The sequence below is a fragment of the Manihot esculenta genome, chromosome 6, assembly GCF_001659605.2.
Source record: "Manihot esculenta cultivar AM560-2 chromosome 6, M.esculenta_v8, whole genome shotgun sequence".
NCBI classification, from domain to species: domain Eukaryota; kingdom Viridiplantae; phylum Streptophyta; class Magnoliopsida; order Malpighiales; family Euphorbiaceae; genus Manihot; species Manihot esculenta.
The window spans coordinates 18,800,510-18,826,990 of record NC_035166.2 but is presented as its reverse complement, the minus strand read 5'-3'; the positions used below and the strand labels follow the sequence as shown (position 1 = coordinate 18,826,990).

General features: G+C 35.0%; 3 protein-coding genes across 5 annotated transcripts; all 3 read left to right on the top strand.

The window, feature by feature from the left end:
* Window positions 1-567: 567 nt before the first annotated feature.
* On the top strand, window positions 568-18,479 carry LOC110617394 (small RNA 2'-O-methyltransferase). 3 transcript variants are annotated; one of them, XM_021760135.2, is made up of 10 exons: window positions 568-691; window positions 1,960-2,298; window positions 2,650-2,739; window positions 3,698-4,155; window positions 4,246-4,473; window positions 5,460-6,409; window positions 11,771-11,922; window positions 12,017-12,133; window positions 12,231-12,353; window positions 17,721-18,479. In XM_021760135.2, the coding sequence occupies exons 2-10, from the start codon at window positions 2,026-2,028 to the stop codon at window positions 18,171-18,173; spliced, it is 2,844 nt and encodes a 947-aa protein (XP_021615827.1). In that variant the 5' UTR covers window positions 568-691; window positions 1,960-2,025; the 3' UTR covers window positions 18,174-18,479. The 3 variants fall into 3 exon arrangements, with proteins under 3 accessions (XP_021615827.1, XP_043813280.1, XP_021615829.1); XM_043957345.1 differs by lacking the exon at window positions 12,231-12,353; XM_021760137.2 differs by lacking the exon at window positions 568-691 and having other exon boundaries at window positions 1,981-2,298; window positions 2,654-2,739.
* A 755-nt stretch (window positions 18,480-19,234) lies between these two features.
* LOC110618252 lies at window positions 19,235-20,522 on the top strand. Its single transcript, XM_021761388.2, has one exon. It carries the CDS (start codon window positions 19,350-19,352, stop codon window positions 20,388-20,390), a length of 1,041 nt encoding a protein of 346 aa, XP_021617080.1. The 5' UTR covers window positions 19,235-19,349; the 3' UTR covers window positions 20,391-20,522.
* A 4,836-nt stretch (window positions 20,523-25,358) lies between these two features.
* Window positions 25,359-25,850, top strand: LOC110617891. The gene has a single exon (XM_021760895.1). It carries the CDS (start codon window positions 25,359-25,361, stop codon window positions 25,848-25,850), a length of 492 nt encoding a protein of 163 aa, XP_021616587.1.
* The last annotated feature ends 631 nt before the right edge of the window (window positions 25,851-26,481 follow it).

Here is a 26,481-nt window from a genome sequence, read left to right as displayed (position 1 = left end):
TTTTGTGATTTGATAAATTAAAAGTATTTAAATTTTTTATTTAAAATTTAAAAAGCTTTGAATACCAATGGAAATTAATGCAAATTTGATTTTTCCATAAAAAAAAAAAACACATTTAAAATAATATACTTCCAAGCCAAGGCAAATTTGATTCCAAAAAAAGCTGAAATCAGATTTGCTTTAGCTTGCCTAAGAAGGTCTTCCTCCGCAAGCTGCCGGGTACTGTTCACTGATTGAATTATTGTTTTTTTAATACATAGGATATTTATGAGTTTAATAATTTAATTTTAGAATTTATTTGAAAAATAAAAAAAATGCTTAATCAGTTGGAAAAATTATAAATTTAATAATAAAAATAGTATAATTTTCAGTAGCTTTTAAATAACTAAGCTAATAGCAGACTAAGACATTGTCTAGTGATTATGTTTGTTATTCACTCCTTGCTAACACTTAATATAATTAATTAATTAATTAATTATTATATTTGATTTAATTTTTATTAAAAAAATTAATTTGATTTAATAATTTCTCAATTTTTTTAATAAATTAATAATATAAATAATACCTTTCCCTCCCCATTCCTCTCCCTCTCACTCACGCCAAACAGTCACCACAGTTCACAAGAAGACTGGACTGGGAGCTCTAATAAAGCCTGCCAAAACCAAATCTTCACATTACTCAGTTTACAGAGGTGAGATTATTTCTCTTTGTCTCCATCTCTCTCTCGTTCTTCTGTCTCAATGATTATTCTTTGCGTTTTATTCAAAATCTTTTGAATTTCCGGGTGGGTTCTTCGCAATTCTTGAAAATCTCTCTCAGAATTTTGTTTTTCCCTTTGGGTTTTCAAATTTTTTCGCTTTTTTCCTTCTTAATTTCTTGTACTTAACCATTTTTAGTTTGCTTCATTCGTTGCTTCTATTTTTCTTGAAACCTTTTGCAACTGTTTGCGAAACACACGTATATATACATGCATAAATATTTTTACACACAGACGAAATGTTCGTGAAATGTGAAGTTTGCTTCTTGTACAGCTATTTGGAGACCATGGGTTTGTTTGTTTGTTTGTTTTCTTTTTAATTTTTTTTTTGTTTATGTCGAAAGGTGATTTTATCCCTTCTTTTAATCATATAAAAAATCTTGGTTTCAATTACTTAATTTATTGTTTATTTTTTTTACTTTGATTAACTGAAATTCCTTTTATTTATTTGTTCATTTTATATGTATATACGTGTATGTTGTGTGTGTTGTATCTTGGTAGTGGATATATGTACAAATGTAATTTGTATATTTTCTTTGTGTGTGTTTGTGTGTATTATATTTTTGTGCAACTCTCCTCCCCACATCTGTATGCACTAGAACAGTAGAACTTGGGGGAAAAAGGATATATCATATTAGGAGTTTTAGAATTTTCCATTTTGTCATTAAATTTTACAGATATGGTATGGCTCAATGTGATTAATTTTGGTTTTGTAATTAGTCTCAGTTTTATTACTTTTGTATGCTTTGTTGCTGGAATAAAATATTCTTAATAAATTACGGATCATTTTGATGAACTTAAGAACAAGAAGGTAAATATGCTAAAGACATTGGTATCGGGATAATATGTAGAATTAACTTGTAGGACAAGTTCAACTGTCATTAATGTATTCAAACATTGGATTTTTGTATTCAAATTGCACAGGTTTCACTGAAGAACAAGATATAGACAAATATTATTGTTAATGAGTTTGTGCTGTGTGCCCTTGGTTTTGACCTTAATGATGAGAAGGTGGAGTGAGCCCGGTGTAGCCATATAGGTCCTAGGTTATCCATATAAATATTTGGGCACCTAACTTCTACACAAGGAAAGGTTATTGCAATGTTGACTACTTTAATGTAGTTTTTGAAGTTCTTAAAACTTTTGATCACCCATTGCTTGTAACAGCTTATGATTTTAGTTGTCTTTGGTTTGAATTTCAGTACGTGCAGCAGATAAGTTAGCATTTTTGCTATTCATAAACTCATTAAAACTCTGTGAGGTTATTGATGGAAACTCGAGGATGCTCAACAGTCATAGTGAGAAAGACAAATCTTACACCTAAAGCTATTATATACCAGAAGTTTGGTACCAAAGCATGCTATAAATTGGAGGAAGTGCAGGAATCTACTCAGAATGGATGCCCAGGCTTGGCAATCCCACAGAAGGGCCCCTCTCTTTATCGCTGCAGCTTAGAACTTCCTGAACTTTTTGTCGTGTCAGACACCTTTAAAAAGAAGAAGGATGCTGAGCAATGTGCTGCAGAGATGGCTTTAAAAAAGGTGGGATTCATCTTCCTTATCATTGCCATGCCAGCTGCTGCTGTTGCCTTGTGTTTTAGCTATAGTGTTACTAATGTAGAGAGCAAGCTTGCTACCAAATTTCATATGGATATAGCAAATCCTTTTTCTTTTCTTTTTTTTTTTTTCAATCTCGCTGAAGTTTTCTCCCCCCCCCCCCCATCTGATGCTAGTGTTATGGGATTGTGAGCTTTTCCTTGGTTGGTTATTTTATTTTTATGTTTGGGTGCCAGTAATTGCTTGGTGTAGTTGTTTGATTAAGTGTAACGTACAATGCATACAATTACTTTTATTTCTCCAGTTTTGTCATTTATTTATCTATTTCTGGTGCAGCTAGGCATCAATCCTGCTGGTGATAATCCAACTGAGCTTGAACCATGGGATGCTTTAATTGAACGAATGACATATCTTTTCTCAAATGAGGTTGGTGTTTGTCTAAACAGCTTGCTTCCTGCTATCCCTTAATTTTTTGTTAAGAAAACAAATACATAAATTAGTTAAATAATAAACAGCAACTATAAGAACCATAAAAAGCTTGCAATGGGTTACATTTCCAGAAAAAAAAGAAAGGTGTACTTATGAGTTATCCATTAATAGAAAGAGCATATCTTAAATAAACAACAATGTTATCCTAACTCCATTAGTAATGTGTCGACGATGAATGACCTAACATTCTCTCCATATCATTGCGTGAGTGTCTCCTTTCATCGCTTGTCTCATTTTTCTGTGATTCAATGTTTCTGTTTCTTGTTGAATTAATGAAGACGCTTGATTAAATTGATTTGTTTCAGTTCCATTCCCTGAGTTTACTCAAGATTGTAGGCTATTGTGTTCAGAAAGTACCCATTGACATTATAAAACAAGAACTCACAAAGCACATTTATTCTTTGCCACTTGTTGGCATTAGGCATATATTTATTTGTACTATAGCTTTTCTGTAGTTAACATTTTATTGCAGACTTTCTGTTGGGAAATGGGGCTCACTGATAAATTATGCAGAAACGGAGCCCTTGTTTTTTATGGTTTATTCTATATAATTTTCATAAGTGCTATACGTGTGGATTGAAACTTTTGATATGTGATTGTATAATTGAAAACTTTGTGACTCTTTTGTTTTTCTGCCTTCTTACACATTGTTTTTGGGCCACTTGTAAATTTATTTTATTTTTTTTAAACCACTCAATTCTCACTTAAGTGCAATGACGCAGAGATATTTGTTAATATTCTTTCTTGACTTGTGAACTGTTCAAATTATGTGTAAATATGCTACAATTTCATGCGAAATTTAGTTTTTACATGACATAATTTGTCTTTTCTTTTATACTTGATTAAGTTTATGTCATTCTGACTTCTTGTGCTTTATTTTCTGTAATTTGTACAGTTTCTTCAATCTCTTCACCCATTGAGTGGTCACCTTAGAGCCACTTTGCAGAGAGATGGTGAACTCTGTGGTTCTATTCCAGCTTCTGTTGTTGCTGTCTGTGATGCAAAATTAAGTAATTTGTGTAAATTACTTAATCCTAAGGTGGAATTAAATCCTTTCTTGGCTTTGTCATTTGTCATGAGGACAGCTGCAAGACTGTCTGGGATTGTTGTTACCTCCAAGGGGAAGCTTTCAATCCAGAAACTAAATCCATACCCTTCAGAGATCAGAAAGTTATCAGATATCCAGAAGTCTGATTCGCCGCACAACATAATGGTCGAAGCTGTACATATTCCAGTTTCTGTGGATAGAACTGTTCAACCTGTGAGTCTTAATATTTTGTCAGATAAATATTACCTGGATGCTATGGCACAAAAACTTGGTGTGACAGATGCAAACAAGGTTGTGCTTTCAAGGTATGTGTGATTCTAATTTGGAGAAGTGTGTCTTTTGCACAAAGTGAACTTGTCAGAACAGTCTTTGCTGTTTTTGGAATTTTTTTCCAGGACTATTGGCAAAGCTTCCTCTGAGACAAGATTATACTTTGTTGCACCTGAATCATCTATGTTAGATGTGTCAGCAGAGCTTGTAAATTTGGAAGGACATTTGAATGTAAGGGCAAGTTATTTGTGCAGTCAAAGTATATATGGTGATGCTATTATGGCGTCAGTTGGTTACACATGGCGGTCTAAAGAGCTTTTCCATGAAGATATATCCCTGCAATCATATTACAGGTCTCTCCTGATGTCTTCAATTTTTAGTCTTTGCTCCTATATGGTCTTCTCTCCACTATGCTACTCAAACCTTATGATTAACATCTTATATACTCTTTCAAGGCTAAATATATATTTGCACACTTGTACTTCAACATTTTTGCCTATTAGACATCTCAACTTTAATTGTGACCTAATAAACACCTAAACTTTTAAAAATATATATTTTAAACACTTAAACTTTTTTAAGAATTACTTTTAAACACAACTTTAAAACCTCGGATTTGAAAACTTTTAAATACAACTTTAAAACCATAGATTTAATCATAGATTTAAAAAATTACTTTTAAACATAACTTTAAAATCATAGATTTGGTAAAGTTGTGTTTAAAAATAATATTTTTTTAAAATTTAGGTGTTTATTAGGTCACGATTAAAGTTGAGTTATTTAATAGGCAAAAGTGTTAAAGTACAAGTGTGCAAGTATGCATTTAGTCCTCTTTCAATGGGGTAATGCTTGATTCATGTTTTTATACTGTCATTAAAGGATAATTTTGAGGTTGAAAAGGTTCTTTTTTAGTGCATAAATTTATTGTCATATGTTTTATGCAGCAAATGATATTTTTGTTTTGAGTCTTCTTTCTGATTTCTTTTCCTTATTGATTTTATTTTTCTCACAGCTAGTTAAATGCCTTCTTTTTGCTATTTTATTGATTATGATGCAGTCTGTTATTTAAGAGTTCAACCATTTTATTAGTTGTAGTGATGCAGTTCTATTCATTTTTGAGACCTCTTATAGTTTGGAGTACGTGTGTGCATCTTTTCACCATTTTAAAGAAATCATTGGGGAATACTCTAGTTTTTTTTAACCAATTCTCTCTTATATGATTGTGATGGCTTGTAAATTTGGTGTCTGGAATTGCTCAATTGTTTAGCTCCTTTGCAGTGTTCATTTGATTTGAACTTTCAACCTTCCGAAGTTTAATTGTATTTAGGGGTTTCTATAGGATGCTTATAAGCAAGATGCCTAGTGGAAGTTACAAATTGTCTAGAGAAGCAATACTTGCAGCAGAACTGCCTTCAGTGTACACCACAAAATCAAATTGGAGGGGTTCTTTGCCAAGGGAAATCCTATGCTCATTCTGCCGGCAGCATCGGCTTTCTGAACCTGTTTTCTCCTCTGTAAGTCTACCTTTCAAAGATTCATCCTTGTCAAGATCACACAATGAGGTGAGTGACGCAGACGGAGTTGAACTGGAGACAGAATATGCTAATGGAAGAGCTATTTCTACTGGCGATCAAGAGTTGGTGGAATCTGCAAGCATGTTTAGATGCAAAGTAAAAATATTTTCCAAATGTCAGGATTTGATCATAGAGTGTTTACCCATGCAAATTTATAAGAAGGCAAATGATGCTATCCATAATGCTTCTCTGAAACTTCTTTCTTGGTTGAATGAGTATTTTAAGGACCTTAGCATGCCTGTGGAACAGCTAAGTTATTTGGCCCATCCCCTTAACATCCAATTTTATCCTGAAAACTTCTTTAAAGAGTTTCTGTTGTGTCCGTCTGTTCATAACCTTCAGCACAGGGTGACAGGAAGAAAATTACCAGAAATTAGAACTGTGGATCTGCCATGCACTTCATCAGGACAAGACGTTTGCTCTTTGAAGATAGAAGGTTTAGATTCGGGTGTCTTTCCATCAAATGGATCATTGTTATGCATCAGTTATTCTATATTTCTGGTGACAGAAGGCAAACATGTGAAAGAGCTTGTTGAGAGAAATGATGAGTTTGAGTTTGAGTTGGGGACGGGGGCTGTGATTTCCCCTCTTGAATCAGTTCTCTCACAGATGTCTGTTGGTCAGTCTGCTTTTTTCAGCATGGACTTGCCCTCTTGTGAGTATATTTTAGCCGCAGCTGATGATTCTGGGAGGATTACTTCGTTGTTAACATCACGTAAGTTGTCCCACCTTCATTCCCATTATGTGTCTATGAATTACAAAATGGATTATACTCACTGAATGTAATTGATGAATTTCTTCAAGAATCTGGATTTCATATTAAATGGGTGCTCTCCTTCATGCGCCTAAATCAAAACATAGTTAAATGTTACGTTGGGACTATGACCTAACAGGAATTATTTATTATTATCAGCATGAAAGTTTTTGTTTGGAAATTGATATGCTGATTTACATTGCAATGATTCAATTAATACAAAAGTTGCTCACTTAGTTTTTTTTTTTTTTTTTTTTTTAAATTTAATTCCACTTTGGAGATTTGAATTGTTGCTCACTTTTGGTTGAAAACTCCTTGCTGTTTTCTGGGTAATTTCCTAGTACTTTCTTATGTCTCCATAATAACCAAAGTTTAATTAGGAATTGGAACATGCATGATTAACGTTTCTGTAGTTTTTAGAATTTTACCAAACTCATGGAATTAAAAATGGGTTATGTCATGGTATATTAGAGCACCATTTTAGCTGAACTTCGTTACATAACAAGATCTTTTGGATCATGGATATAACAGTCACAGTGGCTATCACATAAATGGTCAAAACAGTTTCCATTATAGTATACTCATTCAGCTAGTAGCTTAAGCATGGTTCTTTCTTTCCTTATTTCTTTTAAAAAAAAAAAAAAAATTATTAAGGCTTTGGAAGCATTTCCATGGAAACAAGCTCAAATCCACTAACAGATTTCTCATTGGATTTTGTATTTTTTATTAATTGATTAGACCTGTTGCTTAAATCAACCTTCTGGGGAACTTTTACCAGTGTAGAACTAGAAGTCACTCTTTTTTTTTTCTTTTTTAATAAAGTAAGATTATTAAACATCTTTGGAACTTTTACCAGTGTAGTGCTTTGTTAGTCTCAGAGTTTAATTGAGATTAATCTGCTTTTGAATTAGTCAAATAACAGTGGATTCCTGTTGAATTGGTTGTTTCAAGGAAATGGTAAATGATGATAATTGGGCTCTAGACACTCCAGCCTACTCTTTACTGGATCTCAGAATATCAATTGGCGTTGTCTATGGGAATGAAGAAGATCTTTTCATCACTGGAGTTCTCATCCTCATTAATGAGATCTACATGGCCAACCACGGCGAAAACCATACTGGTAATACCTCAAACGATTTGAGTTCAACTCAGGAAGGACCATAGTTCCCATTCTCTAGCTCAACTGCGCCATTAAACCAGCCACCTATATTGTTTAACCTGTCTCTGAGCTCAATTGGAATCATGCCTCGAACTACTTTGTTTGACCAAAAGCTGCAAAGTATGGCTCTCTAGTTACAGAGCATTGCCCAGTGGCTAGGCCCGATATTGCAATAGAGAGGGTTCAACACTCCGTTGAACGTACCACCTGTAGCCGAGGGGCGCAACGTCAATGAGCTCCAACTCACATTAAACTATCGAACCTCTCAGCAGAACAGTAAGAGAATAGATGACGGAGATAGAGAGGCCAGTTGGAGAAACGAGCCGATAGCCAGAGCAAGAAGCAGGGCAATGAGAGAGTTTATTGAGAATGATGGGGCTGAGAGTTACTCCTCTGAGCGAGCAGAAAGGTCAGAGAGTGAAAAGGTAGAAAGAAACTACTGCTTGGAGAAGAGGCTTAGAAGGCTTAGAAGGGAAGACATGGATATAGATAAAAAGCTAGAAAGATTGAAAGTGCAACTACTTGACAAAGTAGGAGTACGAGACAATAATAGTCCCCTATTGTCGACCTCATCACCATTTGTGAGAAGGGTTCAACAAGAAATCATCCAAAAGAAGTTCATGATGCCAACTATGGTAGCTTATGACGGGACAGAAAATCTCCGGGAGCATATCTTGAACTATAAGACATTCATGGAATTACAAAACTGACTAGATTGTTTATAGGATCATTATTTATAGAATTCTCCCTCTATAGTCCAAAAGGCAAAGGAGGAGGGTTCTTGGGCAAGGGGTTGTCGTCCTCTCCGTAGCAGACCTCCTCATCGTCAGAATTGAGTTCGGGGGCTCGTAGGTAAGCCAACAGAGTGGAGGGGGCATCCCGAGCTGCTTTAAGGCCATGGTTGAAGCCTGAAAAGCGAACTTGCGAAAGGCCTCTTTGTATATCCTCTCCTTTAGCTCTGCCGAGGCCTTATGCTCCTCCAATCGCGCTTACAGACCTGCTGGATCTTCTCCTTCAATTCTGAAGAGTCCTTATACTCCTGCAATTGCTACTCACAGGCCTGCTGGACCCTGTCCTCTACAACCGGAGTATCCCTCAGCAACGAAGTAGACCTCCTCCAAGGCAGAGACCTCTTGGCGGAGTTATTGCTGCTGAAGTCAGGACTCCTCCATCGTCGAAGTTATGCCCCTCAGTTCCTCCATACATTTGTTGAGCTTTTGCTGGAGGACAGCAGCACGAGCCAAAGCCTCGTCGCGCTAGACCCTTGCCTCATCGCATTGATGGTGGGTCTCCTCCAATGCGGACAGTTGTGCAAAGGCTTCATCTCGCTGAGACTCCGCTGCAGAAGCTCGTTGGGAAGCCCTGGTGACCTCCTTCCTCATCTCCTCCAGCTGCTTGGTGAGGTCCTCGATTTGCCCGTTGAACTCGATAGTGGGCCTGCGGGCCTCACCAGTGGCAGCTATATTCTTGTCCCTGCATTCCTCAGCAATACGTTGTTCCACTGAGCTCTAGAAAGACTGGTTTCGGGTGTCGATTTCCATGAACACTCCAAAAGCCTGTCACAAAAAAGCAAAAGTGAGATTAAAAAAGCTAAAAGATTAAAAATATTCTTAAGAGGGCAGATAACTTACTATGAGAAACATTTCCCTCAAACTGTCCCCAAGGTCCTCCATGGAGCGTGAGCTGAAGATCGCCTGTTGCTTGGTGGAGCAAGCGAAATGGCTGACAAGGGCCAGGAAGTGGGAATCAGAAGCATCCGGGACTCCCCTCCCTCTTGAACATCATCTCGCACAACATTTTAGCCATAGAGGCTGGCGTGGATTCAGTAGTCACCTCGGCGGTGTTCAATAACTCATTGTCTGGGGCAGATGACTGGTGCTCCATTGCCTTTTTCCCTTTGTCAACTGGGGGAGAAGGGGCTGCCTCAGCAGGTACCGAGGTCCGGGTGCGCCTAGCAGCTTTGCCCTCGGTTGCAGGTTCTGAAGTCCGGGCATGCTTGGCAGCCCCACCACCAATCACGACAGCTCCCACAACTTGGACAGGTGGAACGTCCAAAGGAGCAGTCCCAATGCCCTCTTCCGAGCTGCTCTCAGTCGACTGCGTGATGGGCTCTTTTGGAGTTTCCTTGGGAGCAGGAGGAGTCTTGGCAGGAGCCTATGCTTTAGTGAGAACCAACATTCTAGACGCTGCGGAGTGAGAGCCCTTTGTCATAGACACCAAAGCCAAGGAGGGCGCAGGGGCAAAGCGGTGAGTTGCAGATGCAAGGTCTGCGGTCTGGAAAACCTCTCGGGTCACCTTAGTTATGGATTTGTTGGCCTTGAAAGCATGCTCTCTCAGAACAAAGTGAAATTCTTGGGAAGCTTGATAGTGCCCATTGATACAATAGAAGCTGAAAAGGAAATACAATTCAGTTAGAGCTCGAAACAATGAAAGGAAAACATAAAAAGAAAGAAAACTATAAAAGAATACCAGCTTCCCGGTAGTCTTGTAGGTTAGACATAAACACGCACTTCTCGATATTATATTTCTTTTTTACATAAGTCAGTCGGAGAAGGCAAATTTGGTCCACTAAGCTTAACCTAGGGAGGTCCTTACAGCCCTGAGAGACCTCTCTCCGGGAGAGGTCTATATCCCAATTAATTCCTGAGCTCTCTTTTAGTTCAATAACTACAAAATTCTCTATCCAACCTTTTATCGAATCCTTATACCCAGGAAATGTGGATAGCTCGGCCTGAGAATAAAAGTAATAGAACCCATGGGTAGATCTAACGAGGTGAAAGAAAGTGCAAAATCTAGCACAGGCAAACGGACTCGAAACAACACATGCACAAGGTAGAATTGGGAGACAACATTCAAGGAGACACCCTAAAATGACGGAAGACCTTAATAAAAAAAGGGTAAAAGAGAAGGTCAGTCTGAAATCGGCGCTACTTGAATAAAAAGACCAAGTTACGCCCTTACTGGGCGTCTATCAAACTCGCTGGTGGTGGGTAAGGGAGAACGATCTGCTCGTTAGGTAAGAGAGCCCTAATTCTATAGATGGTAGTGTCAGAGTAGTTACTGGAAAAATAGTGAGAAAAGGAAGAAGAGGTGATAGAAGACACCATACCCACAATAGTAGGAATCCTAGCAGAAGCCATGAGAAGAGTAGGACGTAACTCAGATTAGAAAGACAGGAATTACAGAGAAGAGAAAGGGCAAGATGATAGAAGCACCGCAAGAGGCAAAACAACAAGTAAAAGCAAGAGCATAAGTTTGAAATGGGTAAAGGCGAAGAGAAGACGTTTTGATAAGAACTCTCCTAGAGCCATGCAGTAATAATTGGAATTTTAGGATTTACCCCCTCATTAATCATGGAATAATTAATGAGCAGGTAAAGGGAGCACTTGATGATAACCGGGTGCTGTAAACCCCAGTCCTGGTTGAGCCCGTGTTGGAAATGTCAGGCCTTAACTTTACTGAGACCCAATACATATGTATGGGAGGCCTAACCATGTTTATCCCTCTGGCCCTGTGAGACAACAAACCTTGTGATGCCCAGGATTATGTCCACATGGCGTTAGATGAAATTAAATGGTCGCATGACGATGGGAAAGAACACAGTACGTACGTACATACGGCCAGCGTGATTGTGACAGGAGGGTACATACGCAGAACGGTGGTTACACATCACTAAAGGACAAAAGGAAAAAGGAATAAAGGAAGTAAGGGAGAGACAAACCAGATTAAATTTACCAAAATACTCGTTGAGCCTACCCTTTAATAATGGACCTCAAAACATCAGTAAATGAATGATTTATCTAGTTCAATGATTGAGTCAAGAATTTGCTTATTCAAATTAGAACTTATGGTCATTACCAAGTGGAATCCTGATGTTAGGTTTTATCTTGGGGATCCTAATATTATCCGAGGTTCTAGATAAGGGAGGTAGATGGATTGATACCTGCTACAATTCTTATATTCTGATGTAACCAAAAGGGTGATTGAACAACTTAGTCCTATTTTATAAAGGGTATACCCAAAATGGAACATGGAACATGTTATTAATGAAACTTTTTATTGGGTTCTACTTTAAGGTGAGATTTTTAAAAATGAAAATTTGATTCATAGGAGTTTATTGCTTAAATTGTTCAGACGTCTAACTGAGCTTTTTGTTCTTGCAGAAACCTGCTGCTTGGATTATGCTGTAACCTTCTTGTGTGTGACAGAACCCCCAGAAGAAAGAATGGAGCAGGCTCTTTTTAGCCCTCCACTTTCAAAACAACGGCTGGAATATGCTGTGCAACATATCAAGAAATCTTGTGCTACCACTTTAGTAATTCTGATCCCCCTTCTTACGTTTTCTGCTTCATCGTTATTGCCCTTAGTCCTTTGTTCTCATCTCTCTATGCTGTGTCTCTGTGCTACAGGTTGACTTTGGCTGTGGATCTGGAAGTTTATTGGACTCTTTATTGGATTACCCAACTTCTTTGGAAAAAATTGTTGGTATTGACATATCACAAAAGAGTCTTAGCCGAGCAGCAAAGGTCTGGATCATTACCAAGTTTTTATTATTTTTTTCCCTTTTGTTTATTTGCTTCACATTGGAGTTAGCTTTGAGCCATGGATACTGTTATTTTACAGATACTTCATTCAAAACTAAGCATGAAATCAGATACAGGCATCAAATCTGCTGTTATTTATGATGGTTCAATCACAGATTTTGACTCACGATTATGTGGATTTGATATAGGCACTTGCTTAGAGGTAGTGTATTATTCTCTCATATGATATGCTTACATTCAGCCAATGTCTTGATCAATGTTTATTTCATTGGGTGCTTTCCACTTATTGAGGTAACCATGAATCTCAAATTCAGCATATTTCATTGATATAACATAAGAAGTAAATATGTTAATATAGGAAGTAAATATTGATAGATGTCTTAGTCCTTTAATCTTAGAGATTGTATAATCATAGGCTTGATTTTCTTTACTTTTTAGATACGGTCTCTCATGTATAAATATGTTGTAATCTCTATTGTAATAGATAACAAATATTACCTTTCTACATTGTATCAGAGCCATTCCTGTAGAAATTGAGTTTTAAAATTCTTTTTGGAGACTTAGGGCTCCTGTTCTTTTATGTTACCGATCTAGGGTAACATATGTCTCTCATCGCCCACCTAAGAAGGATGTCGGAGCACCGGCGAAGTTGCCTTGAAGAGTCGGACATCGTCGGCGAGTGCTCTTCACGCGCCGCGACAAGGTTCTGACGCCGTTCTATCCGTTGCTGCTCCGGTCACCCTCGCCGGAGTCGCCTCACAGTCCCCTTGTTAGATCTATGGTTCGTTTGCCGTTTGGGGATTGGGTGGAGGCGTTTTTGGTACTGTTCACGTCGGGTATTATTCACGTCCTGTTTTTTGATTCTGTGTTTCTTTTGTTACTATTGTTTTGAGTTGGTTGTTCTCATGGCTGAAGTTAAAAACACTGTAGCTGAGGTGATTTCTATGATGATTAAAATCACGAAACACAAATTGAATGAATCTAATTTTCTAGATTGGAGTAAGACTATCCGTATTTATGTACGAAGTATCCGAATGGATGATCATCTTACCAAGGATCCTCCAATTGATGAAATTAGGAGAGATTGGATGAAGGATGATACTCGATTACTTTTGCAGATCCGAAATTCTTTTCATAGTGAGGTAATCAATCTTATTAATCACTGTGAATTTATTAAAGAATTAATGGATTATTTGGAGTTTTTATATTCTGGCGAAGGGAATATTTCTCGTATTTATGATGTGTGTAAGACATTTTATCGAGCTGAGAAAAATGATAGAACTCTGACCTCCTATTTTATGAATTTTAAAAGAGTGTACGAGGAACTTAATGTCTTGATGCCTTTTAGTACAGATGTGAAAACTCAACAAGCTCAACGAGAGCAAATGACTGTTGTGAGCTTTTTTGCAGGATTCCCTCCAGAGTTTGAAACAGCTAAATCTCAAATTCTTTCTGACTCTAAATTATCATTGTTACATGATGTTTTCACTAGGGTGTTCCATACGGAGTCTCCAATTCCGTCACACACCACTAGTGCTCTTGTTAGTCGCAATGATAGTGGCAGACAAAATAATAGAGGTGCTCTTGTTAGTCGCAATGATAGTGGCAGACAAAATAACAGAGGTGGGCACATGAGAGGTTTTAATGGTGGTAGAGGATCTCAGCGTCCTGGGGAAGCAGTTCCTACCTCTGACTCCGGTGGAATCATTTGTTATTACTGCCGTGAACCTGGACATACAAAGAAGACATGCCTGAAACTTCAAAATAAGAATCAACGCTTACAAATGGCGCATATGGCAGTTGAGGCCTCTTCTGATCAGGGAATTTTGATATCTGCAGATGAGTATACACAATTCACCCAGTACCAGGCATCTCTGAAATCTTCAGACTCCTCTATCACTGCAATTGCCGAGTCAGGTAACTCTACTGCATGTCTTGTGTCTTCATCCTCCAAATGGGTTATTGATTTTGGTGCTACCGTTCATATATATGTCAGGTAATTCTACCCTTTTGTTCAATCTTAAGTCTCATGCATCGTGTTCTTATATTACCCTTGATGATGGTACTAAATCTTCTGTCATGGATTCTGGACATATCAACTTAATCCCTTCTCTTTCTGTATCCTCTGTGTTATGTCTTCCTAAGTTCTCCTTTAATTTGCTTTCCGTTAGTAAACTCACTCGTGCACTGAATTGTTGTATCTCATTCTTTCCTTATTATTGTGTTTTTTAGGATCTTTCGACGAAATAGATTATTGGTAGAGGGCGTGAGTCAAAGGGTCTTTACGTCTTAGATTAATAACTATCTAGATCTCTTACATGTTCCACCAGGTTAACGCCTTTTGATGTTCATTGTCATTTGGGGCATCCTTCTTTCTCGGCTTTAAAGAAGTTATGTCTACAGTTTCATTCTATCTGTTTTAGATTGTGAGTCTTGTCAATTTGCCAAATATCATCGTTTATCTACAGCGTCTTGAGTCAATAAACGGGCTTCGTCTCCTTTTGAATTAGTCCATTAAGATGTTTGGAGTCTTTATCCTATCGTGTCTAAGTCTGGCTTTAAGTACTTTGTTACTTTTGTTGATGATTTTTCTCGCACTATTTGGTTATTTTTAATGAAGAATCGTTCAAAATTATTTTCTATCTTTTGTGCTTTTTATGCTGAAATTCAAACTCAATTCAATATTTCCCTTCGAATTTTGCAAAGTGATAATGCTAAAGAGTATCTTTCTGGGGAATTTCAATCTTATTGGATTCTTCATCAATCTTTTTGTGTTGACACTCCTTCACAGAATGGAGTTGCCGAAAAAAAAATTCAACATCTTCTTGAAGTAGCTAGAACCCTCTTATTCTAAATGAAAGTACCTAAATGTTTTTGGACTTATGCTGTATCTACTGTTGTGTCTGCTGATGTATCATTCTTTGAGTCCACTCCGTTCTTTTTACCATCATCTGTTTATGACACCCAGGGGAGGAAGATGACCTCTTGTTATGCACTATTTGATCTTTGTCTCCTCAGACTCTTTCTGCACCTTCCGCTCATGTGCCAGGTCGCCCTCCTATTTATCATGTTTATTCTAGACGCTTAGAGAATTCTGACTCCGCTCCGCTACTAGCATCTTTGTCAACAAATCCTTCTCCCACCGATCCTTCAACGTCTGATTTGGATTTGTCCATTGCTCTTCGCAAAGGTAAATGTACTTGCACTCATCCCATTTCGTCTTTTGTCTCTTATGGTCAATTATCATCTTTTTCTCGTTGTTTTGCCACTGCTTTAGATTCTATTTCAATCTCCAAAATTGTTATCGAGACCTTATTCCATTTTGGTTGGCGTGCTGCAATGAAAGAGAAAATAATAGCCCTAAACACTAATGGTACTTGGGAGTTGATGTCCTTGCCTCTAGGAAAGCGGGCTATTGGATGTAAATGGGTGTTTGCAGTGAAAGTAAACCCTGATGGATCTGTTGCTCGTCTCAAGGCCTGTTTAATAGCCAAAGGTTATGCTCAAACTTGTGGCGTTGACTATTTTAATACATTCTCTCTAGTTGCCAAGCTCGCATCTGTTCGATTGTTTATTTCCTTGGCAATTACACATGATTGGCCTTTGCATTAACTGGATATTAAAAATGCTTTTTTTCATGGTGACCTTTAGGAGGAGGTTTATATTGAGAAACCACCTAGTTTTGTTGCTCAGGGGAAGTTAGGAAAAGTTTGTAGACTTCGAAAATCCCTCTATGGCTTGAAACAGAGTTCTCGGGCATGGTTTGGCAGGTTTAGTGAGGTGGTCCAACAGTTTGGCAAGGTTTGTAGACTTTGAAAATCCCTCTATGACTTGAAACAGAGTTCTTGAGCATGATTTGGTAGGTTTAGTGAGGTGGTCCAACAGTTTGGAATGAAGATGAATAAGTGTGATCACTCAGTGTTTTATAGAAATTTTGATAATGGAGTAATTATGCTTGTAGTATATGTGGATGATACTGTTATCACAGGAAGTGACGTTGCTGGCATTACATCTCTAAAAAAATTTCTCAAAACACAGTTTTATACAAAGAATTTGGGCTCCTTGAATTATTTTTTTGGGCATCGAAGTTATGCGGTGTAAGAAAGGCATTTCCTTATCTCAAAGAAAATATGTTCTTGATTTGTTGGCAGAAGAAAATTGGGTGTTAAGCCTTATAGTGCACTAATGACCCCTAATCTTCAACTTACCACATAAGACAGTGAGCCTTTTGCAGATTCTAAAATGTATAGAAGATTAATTGGCAAGCTGAATTATTTGATGGTGACTCGTCCTGATATTGCATATTCAGTGAGTGTGGTAATTCAGTTTATGTCCTCTCTTACTATTGCTCAGTGGGATGCGCTGAGAAAGATTCTTTGCTACTTGAAAGGGGCTCCAGGATGAGATCTATTCTATGGTAACCATGGGCACTCAAATATTGAATGTTTTTCTGATGCTGATTGGGCAAACTTGAAGGTTGATAGGAGGTCGACCACTGGATATTGTGTTTTTGTGGGAAGTAATTTGGTCTCATGGAAAAGTAAGAAGCAAAATGTGGTCTCTTGTTCTAGTGCTGAATCTGAATATCGAACCATGGCACAAGCCGTATGGCACAAGCCGTACGTGAAGTCTTGTGGGTGCGTCAACTGTTGGAAGAGGTTGGGTTTACAAATTCGCTGCCTACTAAGTTGTAGTGTAATAATCAAGCAGCTATCCACATTGCCTCCAATTCAGTATTCACGAGAGGACTAAACACATCGAGATTAACTCTCACTTTGTTCGTGAGAAGGTTCAACAAAATATAATCTCAACAGGACATATTTGAACCGGAGAACAATTAGGAGATATCTTCACTAAGACTCTAAATGAGACTCGAATTGATTATATATATAACAAGTTGGGCGTGATTAACATCTATACTCTAACTTGAGGGGGAGTTTTATAGGTCATAGGAAGTAAATATATTAATTAAGGAAGTAAATATTGATAAATGTGTTAGTCTCATAATTTTAGGGATTGCATGATCCTAAATTTAATTTTCTTTCCTTTCTAAACACAGTCTTTCATATATAAATATGTTAGTAATTTGTATTGTAATAAATAATAAATATTAACTTTCTATGATAAATAATAAATATTAACTTTCTATAATACCCATGATAGTTTCAGAGCCATGCTTCTGCACTAGTGAATAATCATTATAACTTGTGTGCATGATCTCCTCTGGCTAAATAATAAATGCGAGCATGAGTTTGGTTTGCATAGATACGACAAACTTGTAATTTTCCACACGTGGACAAGACAGGTGTAAAGCAAAAACGGAGGACATGACTAATAATAGGAATACTTGAAAGTGGAAAACTAAGACTTTTGCATGTCTCTGTATATATAAACAGCAAGATTTTTGTGAACAAATATCAATCAGCTCTGTCTGCTCTAAACTGCCAATGCAGTTTACTACAGGATTCATGTTTCTGTCATTAAACAAGTTACAACTGATTTAACAGTCTCATTCATGTTCTCCCTTAACTCTGCTTGTTTCTGCACCTGATTTTTTGAGAAATCATAGGTAATTGAGCACATGGAGGAGGACCAGGCCTGTATGTTTGGTGATGTTGCATTAAATTATTTTCGTCCAAAGATTCTTATTGTTTCCACTCCAAACTATGAATATAATGTGATTCTCCAAAGATCAAGTCTCACAAACCCAGAAGAAGATCCAGATGAGAAAACTGAATCACAGTCTTGCAGATTTCGCAACCATGACCACAAGTTTGAGTGGACTAGAGAGCAGTTCAATAACTGGGCAACTGAATTAGCCAAGAAGCACAATTATAGTGTTGACTTCAGTGGGGTCGGCGGCTCAGCCGATGTAGAACCAGGGTTTGCTTCTCAGATTGCTGTCTTTATGAGGAAGAGCCTACTTCAAGAAGATGGTATTCTAAAGAAGGAAAATTGGGCAGAAAATTGCAAAGTTGTGTGGGAGTGGAAAAGTGTAGATAGTTCAGATTCTTCTCTTTGAGAAATATTAATACTAACCATAGCTATACTTGAATTTTATGGCAAAAAGGTTTTGGAATAGAGGAAGGAGCAGAAGAAATGAAGGAGCATAACTATCCATGTCCATGTAGGGAGTGGAACTGATTTTACAGAAAACATGGAACTAAGAGAGCCTTTTGGGCAGTTTCACTGTTCATACTTTTGATTATACTAAATTTATGTTTGTGATTTCAAGTCTGCTCAGGTTTAAAAACCCAAATGAAATGTGTTTTGATATATTTGTCAGTTGGAAGAAGATGAGTGTTGCTACCGCTTCTATAGTGATTTAGATTTCCTTCTTATTTCAAATATTTCACCTTCGTTGTTTCTGATATGATGATTGACAAATTCTATTCCTGATCAGAATCTCTATATAAATGACATGTGTCCACTTAAATGCTTTTGTTCGGAATGTATATATTTTTAAATTTTAAAATGGCATAAATTCTAATAAAAAGCATTTTAATTGACATGTTCGATTTTATTTGTTTATTTTATTTTTTAAACAATAATATTTAATTGGAGTAGTAATAATAATAATAATAATAATAATAAAACACATATATTAAGTAAAATTATAAAAAGATACTGACATTTTTTTTAGAAAGCTCATATGATTTTAATGTGTGATAAAAGAATTCACTTCTGCCTATGAATAAAATGTGATTTTTGCTTTAACATAGTTAAATATTATTAATAAATTACAATGAATACTTAGTTTAGTGAAATTTATAATTTAATACTTATATTTTTAAATTTAATTCCTAAAATTTAGTTTTATTAACGATTCATCCCTATAATTTTAAATTTTGATTCATAATATTATGTCATTAACCATGGTTATTATTTATTATTACATTATAATTATGTAAACTCTATAATTAAAAATATATTATCAAATTATATTTTATTATATTTTTAATTTAATAAAATTTACAATATTTATATCTAATTTCATTTCATATTGAATTCTAAAAATAATTTGTTTTATTATTAACAGTAATTCAATAACTTAATTATATAATTTTAAATTCACAAGTAAAACAATTGATCCTATTTTTCCTCCTGAATTCTCTCCTCGTCTTCTATTTTGTAACTTTTCTACTCATGGCTTCCTCTTCCTGATGTTCTAATTCATGCTACCTTTCATAACAATCCAATGTCGCAAGACAGCTTTGCCTCTGAAGCCTCAACCGCCACCTCTACCGTCCCTTCCCATAAACCCTCCCAATCCTCATTAACAGATTACTCGGAAAAAATTCAATCAGCCATCCAATCGCTTTCTTCCTTTACTACAATCCCCCCCTCTCTCATCTCCTCTCAAGACCCTGCCTTCTCTCTCCTCCATGATCCTCATGTCTCCTCGCAAATCTCCTCTCTCCTCCGCCACCCAGACTCTGGTGCTGGAGACAACAACCTCTGCCGATGGTTTTATGATACGTTTCAATCCACCAGCCCTCAACTCCAACTTGTAGTTCTCCGTTTCCTTCCCATTATCGCCGGCCTCTACCTCTCTCGCGTCCCTCTAAGGAAACCCTTAGCTGGGTTTGAGGCTGTTTTGCTGGCTCTCTATGCCCATGAAACCACATCCAGGAATGGTCAAGCTATAACGGTGAACATTCCTGATTTGTCAATTTCCAGTGTATATCACGAAACTAAGGAGTCTTCAAGGAACAACTCAACTGATCTAAATCTAGCAGTGATATCGCCAAGCTTGGAGCCTCATGGGACAGTGAGATCAACAAGGAGGGCAAGAATTGTTGGGGTTGCGTTGGAATTATATTTTAGCAAGATATCTTTGATTCCTGTGGGATCTAAAATAGACTTCTGCAAGTTTTGTGAGGTATGGGCTGGTCAAGACGGTGATATGTACAAGGAGATCGAAGGTGAAGCTGGAGATGGAGGTGGAGGTGGTGAGGAGAAGGGGAAGAAGGAGAGGAGAATTCCACTTCCATGGGAGCTCCTGCAGCCTGCATTGAGAATATTAGGTCATTGTCTTCTGGGTCCTCAAAAAGATAAGGAACTTTGGGATGCAACATGTGCAGCTATTAGAAGTTTATATGCAAGGTCTTTGCATGACGTTAATCCAAAGGCGATTTTGGCAACTGGGAGTCTGCTTAGACTTAGCAAGATTGGTATGAATTCACAGAATGAAATTGATTATACTGAGATTTCAATGTCTAATGTTATCTCTCTCTAATATCAATTACTACAAATCTTTAATGCTTTTCTTGTCTTGAAATGCCCTTTCAGTTTGATGGATATAGAATTGTAATTAATTCTTTAGTTTTCTGAATCATGAAATTGGAATAGATATTATTAATTCTTGCAATTTTTTGCTTTTTCTACATCATTTAATTTCTTATGTAAATTATATGAATCATATTTGGGATTTTTCCCATCCTAACAGACCTTTTATTAAAAGAAAACATGAAAAATTGTGCCTCGCTCCAAAAAAATTAGAGTATGATTAGAAACCAGCTAATTGGATAAGGTTGTTTCCATCCGAACGAGATAGTGAGGATGAGCATAAAGGACGATCAACCGTCTATCATGTTGTGACTCAATAGAAAGGAGGAGCGAAGATTGAGTGGTGAATTTAGCCATACTGCAACTGCATGTGGACAAACAAAAAATAAGTGATGGAAAATTTCTATTATACCGCAAAAACCGCACTCCGTGAATCCAATATGGACGTCGTTTTAAATTAGTCTTGTTGAGGAGTTTCTCAATGCTAAGGTTTTAAAGAAAAAAAATTTTATCTTACTCCCCATATTCAACTTCCAAAAAGAATTTCAGAACTTAGCCGTCTGCTGTTGTGATGAAGGACTCGGATTTCCATTTTGGGATGAGTGATCTGCTAGTTTGAGTTGGCATGCTAGCTTATAGGCAGTCTTTAACCAGTAGGATTCTTTATCCAAGTGTCCTATCAATTTATCCTCTTTTGAAAACAAATTGAGTGGGATACCTAAAATATGTTCCATGTCCTCTAGGATGAAATTGGCTTTTAATGCATAAATGTTCCATGAACAGGCTTAGAGGATTTATTAACAGTAATTAGTTTAAGTAATTAATATCGTGACTCAAAGTAAACTTGAATCTCAATATATTTAAATAATTATTATATATTTTTTTTCAAATGAAAAACAGTAACATATATATGACTATATGACTATTGGAGTCCATTAAATATAAATAGAGTTATTTATTTCATGTACAGAAAAATTCAGTTTTTGGCAATCCAAAGTTAAAATTCGGGAGCCCGCATCTTTTGGAGATAAAATCAAAATCCCTTTAAAAATAGACTTTAGTCAGCACAAAATTACACACCTAAAGTTCTATGTACAGATATAAAATTTCCTCATGAAACTTTTGAAAAATCATAATTTAAACTATAAAATTCTAATTTTTTAATCTATTTAAATTTTATAGCCTATATTTTAAGTTCTTTTACTTTGCTGAAAAATAATTTCAAAATCAATTTATTTATAAAATTTCATTTTGGTCCCTCAAAAAGATATATAGCAAAAACTTAAACTATACACTTCCAACATTCCTCCCATTTGAATTTAAATTGTTATAACTTTTAATTTGAAATCTCTCATTGAATAGACAGATATCTAAAAAAAATGCTCCATTTGTTAAATTTCATTTAAATCCTTTAAAAAATATTTTCTTAAAAAAAATTATATTTATAAGTTTTAGAGTTTTAAAATATAAACTTAAGCCAATACCATTAATTAATTAAAATTTACAATACATAAACTACAAATTACATTTTTAATCTTTTTCATTCTTAAATTTGAGACCGTTCTATTTATTTAAATTAGGATACTACTAACTAACATAAATACTTTTAAAATTAATTAAAAATATATAAATTATTTATTAGTTTCAAAATAAGAATTAGAACATAAGTTCAACGGTAATATTGTAAGATCATCACAAAATACAGTTTGGTAAATAAAACAACACACAAGCCATTAATTGGTTGGTTAATTTGATGAAAAAAATTGTAATATTTATCAATTGATTAATACTTTCTTCTTCCTTTGTCCATTAGCTTTGATGATTGCTCTCTGTTATATTGCGTATTTTTTTTCCAGATATCCTAAATGGAAGGATATTTATTTTAGTTAGGGGTGTAATCGAGCCGAGTTTTGTAAAATTCAAGCTCGTTTATTAAAAAAGTTTGGAAGTTCGAGCTCGAGCTCGAGTTCGACTCGAGCTCTAATATTTGATTCGAGCTCGGCTCGAGAATTAAATATTATAATCGAGCTCGATTCGAGCTCGACTCGTGAAAAACTCGTTCGATTTAATAACGAGCCTAATTCGAGCTCGAACTCGAAAAGCTCGATTAAGAAGCTCGTTAATAAAACTCGAGCTCGAACTCGGAAAGTTCGATTAAGAAACTCGTTAAAAAAGCTCGAGACCGAACTCAAAATTAAAAAGTTTGGTTTGAGCTCAAGTTCAGGTTCGAGCTCGAATTAATAATTACACTTTAATCAGTTTTTAATCATCATTAATTTAAATAATATAAAAAAAGAGAGTGTACATAAAAAAAATTACGTAACACAATTTATAACTAAAATAACACAAATAAATATAAATTCAACAACATAATAAAATTAGATTACACACAAAGTTTAATATCAAACGAATAAAGTTGATTCCAACTTCCAACAGTTGAAACAAGCTAATATAATTTAATTATCTTCATAATCATCTTCATACTTGTTCAATTAGTTAACTTGAATTTCAACTTCAACATTCATATAACCTTAATTAATTATTATTAATATATTTTGATAATTATTATCATCTTTTATATTGTATGCTTAATTATATATAAAATTTTTTTTATAATTATACTTCAATTTTAAAATGTATATAATTTTTACAACTCAATTTATTATGTAGTACTATAATTTTAAAGAATACTTATTATAATAATTAATATTAATTATTTGTGATTATACATTAATTTTATGGAATCTTATTATAATAATTATATACAAAAGATTTTTATAATTTAATTTTAAAGAATATTAATTATAATAATTAATCTTAATTATTTGTAATTTTCAAGTATTTATAATAGTTTAAATTTTATAACTTTATAGTTATTTTTATTTTTTTAATAATATATGAACTTGTTCATAAATTTATTTAACGAATTAGTTCACCAATTTATTTAAACAATATTACTCACGAGCATATTTAACGAGCCTGCTCGTGAACCTTCTCAACGAGCCTGCTCGCGAGCCTTCTCAACGAGCCAGCTCGCGAGCCTAAAAACGAGCCAACTCGCGAGTCTTAACGAGCCGAATACTATAGAGCTCAAGCTCAGCTCGTTTAAGTGACGACCCTCAAAATTGAGCTCGAGCTTGGCTCGTTTAAAAAACGAGCCGAACTCGGTCGAGTTTTTATCGAGTCGAGTCTCGAGTAGCTCACGAATAGCTTGGCTCATTTACAGCCCTAATTTTAGTCAATCAGAACTTAGAAGTGTTAGCTTAGATTTTTATTTTATTTTAATTATATTATGGGAGATTTACAATTTAATCCCTAGGTATTGTCATTATTAACCAGTCAGTTCCTGCATTTTCAGAAACCTATTAAAACGTTCTTATCTTTTATTTCTGTTAACAAAATAGTCATTCTGTCATTTTTTCCATTAAAAATAAATAAAAAAAATGAGAGATGAGAGAGAAAATTTTTAAAATTCAATTTTGCCCTCAAATAAAATATCTTATTTAGTCCTTGGATATTGCTATTATTAACAAGTCAGTCCCTACATTTTTAAAAATCTATTAAAACGTTCTTATCTTTCTTCATATCTATTGAAACGTCATTATCGTTTCTTTCCATCAATGAAATAGTCCCTATCTTTTCTTATATCCATTAAAACGTCCTTATCATTTTTTTCCGTCAATAAAATAGTCTCTCTTCATCGTTTGTTTCCGTTAACGAAATAGTTCCTCCCTACATTTTCAAAAGTCTATTAAAACGTCCTTATTTTTTCTCATATCTATTAAAACGTCTTTATTGTTTCTTTCCGACAACGAAATAGTCCATATCTTTTCTCACATCTATTAAAATATTCTTATCGTTTTTTTCCGTCGACGAAATAGTCCCTCCTCCTCCTCCTCTTCAAAAAAGAAAAGAAGAAGAAGAAGAAGAAGAAGAAGAAGAAGAAGAAGAAGAAGAAGAAGAAGGAGGAGGAGAAGAATATGATGATGATGAAGAAGAAGAAAAAGAAAAAGAAGAAGAATCACCTCCTCCTTCTCCTTAAAGAAGGAGAATAAAAAGAAAAATTGAAGTAGAATCAGAGAAGAAGAAGAAAAAGAAGAAGAAGAAGAGGAAGAACCGATGATAAAGAAGAAGAAGAAGGAGGAGGAGGAAAACAAGGAAGGTAATTTGGTCTTTTATTATATTTTTAACGGCAGAAATAGACAGAATGACTATTTTATTGACAAAGAGAAAAGATAAAAATGTTTTAATAGATTTTTGAAAATATAGAGACTGACTTGTTAATAATAATAATATTCAAAAATTAAATTATAAATCTCCTTTATATTATTAGCGCATAGTTTATATTTATGTTAATTTTTTTAAAAAAATCTACTTATTTTAATTTTACATGGACAAGATGAAAAAGTGAGAATTGAAACGTGCTAATTTTAACTTACTTTCTCATACTGGGAGTCTAATTTTAATTTATTCGCTGGAAATGTAATTTATAAAACCTTTTTTTTTTTATAAAAATAGTATTTAATAAATTCAAAAATAAATTAAATATTTTTTTTGTCAAAAAATATATTCCTACTAAAAACAGGAAAGCAAACAGAATCTCCTTGCTTTCTCCCTTGCCTTTACTAATAAAATCTTTGCAAATTTATATAAAATTTTATCCATACAAATATTTTCGATTTTCTTGGCTTAAAAGTCGCTAGCCATCTGATTTTGTTCCCTTATATTTCAATTCTCTTGCATCCATTTTAACTTCTAGGTTATCCTTTTGTCATCTAATTTCTGGTCACCAACATCACAATGTTGAATTGGGGAACTCTTTTCTCGGAAAATCTTGAGGAATTACAGAAATCCATTTCCTAATTTCTTTTGTTCTCTTTGTTTCTCCAAAAGTTTTCCTCATTCGAGTTCACTCAATATGACTCGCCAGGAGTTGATAAGATCGTTGTCTCCAAACAGCAAGACTCGGTCTCCATTAGCAGAGAAACCATCCGAGACGACAACAAAAATGTCGAACACGAAAACTAAGGGAGAGAACAGGGGAGATAAAAGTATAATAAAGCGGTGTGGAGAGGTTGCAGGAGGAACCACTGCAGAGTGTGTGGCAGTGTGTTGCTGCTGTCCATGTGCGCTGATGAATTTCTTGGTGTTAACAATTTACAAAATGCCGGCTTGTCTTTGCAGGAAGGCAAGGAAACGACATCGGAAAAGAAAGCATGATAGTTTGTTGGTTCACACTGTGAGTAAAGATTCATGCAAAGAGGAATTGATGGAGAAACAAAAAGCCGGTGTTGGTATCCACGATGGTGGTGAGAGCGATACTGGGGCTGATGAACTAGAGAAAGAGATGTGGTACCGCTTTTATGCAACTGGATTTTGGAGAAGCCCTTCTCACAGAAGCACGAGGTGATGGTTTTCTGTTTTTGAGAGGGAGATTAGGGTAGGCGAAGGTTCAATCCAAGGCAAACCGCCTTGGATGATAGTATATTTTTTTTGTTTATGAAACATAGGATGATAAGTGACTTAGTCTGCTTTTTATTTATTAGTTGATTTTTACTCCTTTAAAAACTTTGTTAAAAGGAAAAATTAATTTATACGGTATAATTAATATATTTATTTTTATATCTTTAGAATTTAATATTTTTATTTTTAAAATTTAATTTTATAAAAAAATTAAAGATATTTCTATTGAAAATGTAACGACGAATTGAACTATTTTTTTTAGGATTCGACACATATCTCTATAATTTCATTTATATATATCTATACTCTTTCAAAAAATCCAATCAACAAAATGTAATTTACAAATTAAAAATCTACCAGTCGATCTCTATAAATAAATAAAAATTTTAATAAATTTAAATTTTAAATTTAATAAATATAAAAAAATAATATATTTTTATATTTTTCTTTTATATTTCTAGAATCCAACGCATGGAACTATATAATTTAATATTTAAAAATAATATATCAACAAATATATTAAAAATATTTATTTTCACATATAAAAATAATAATTTTTAAAAAATTTCATAAAAAAT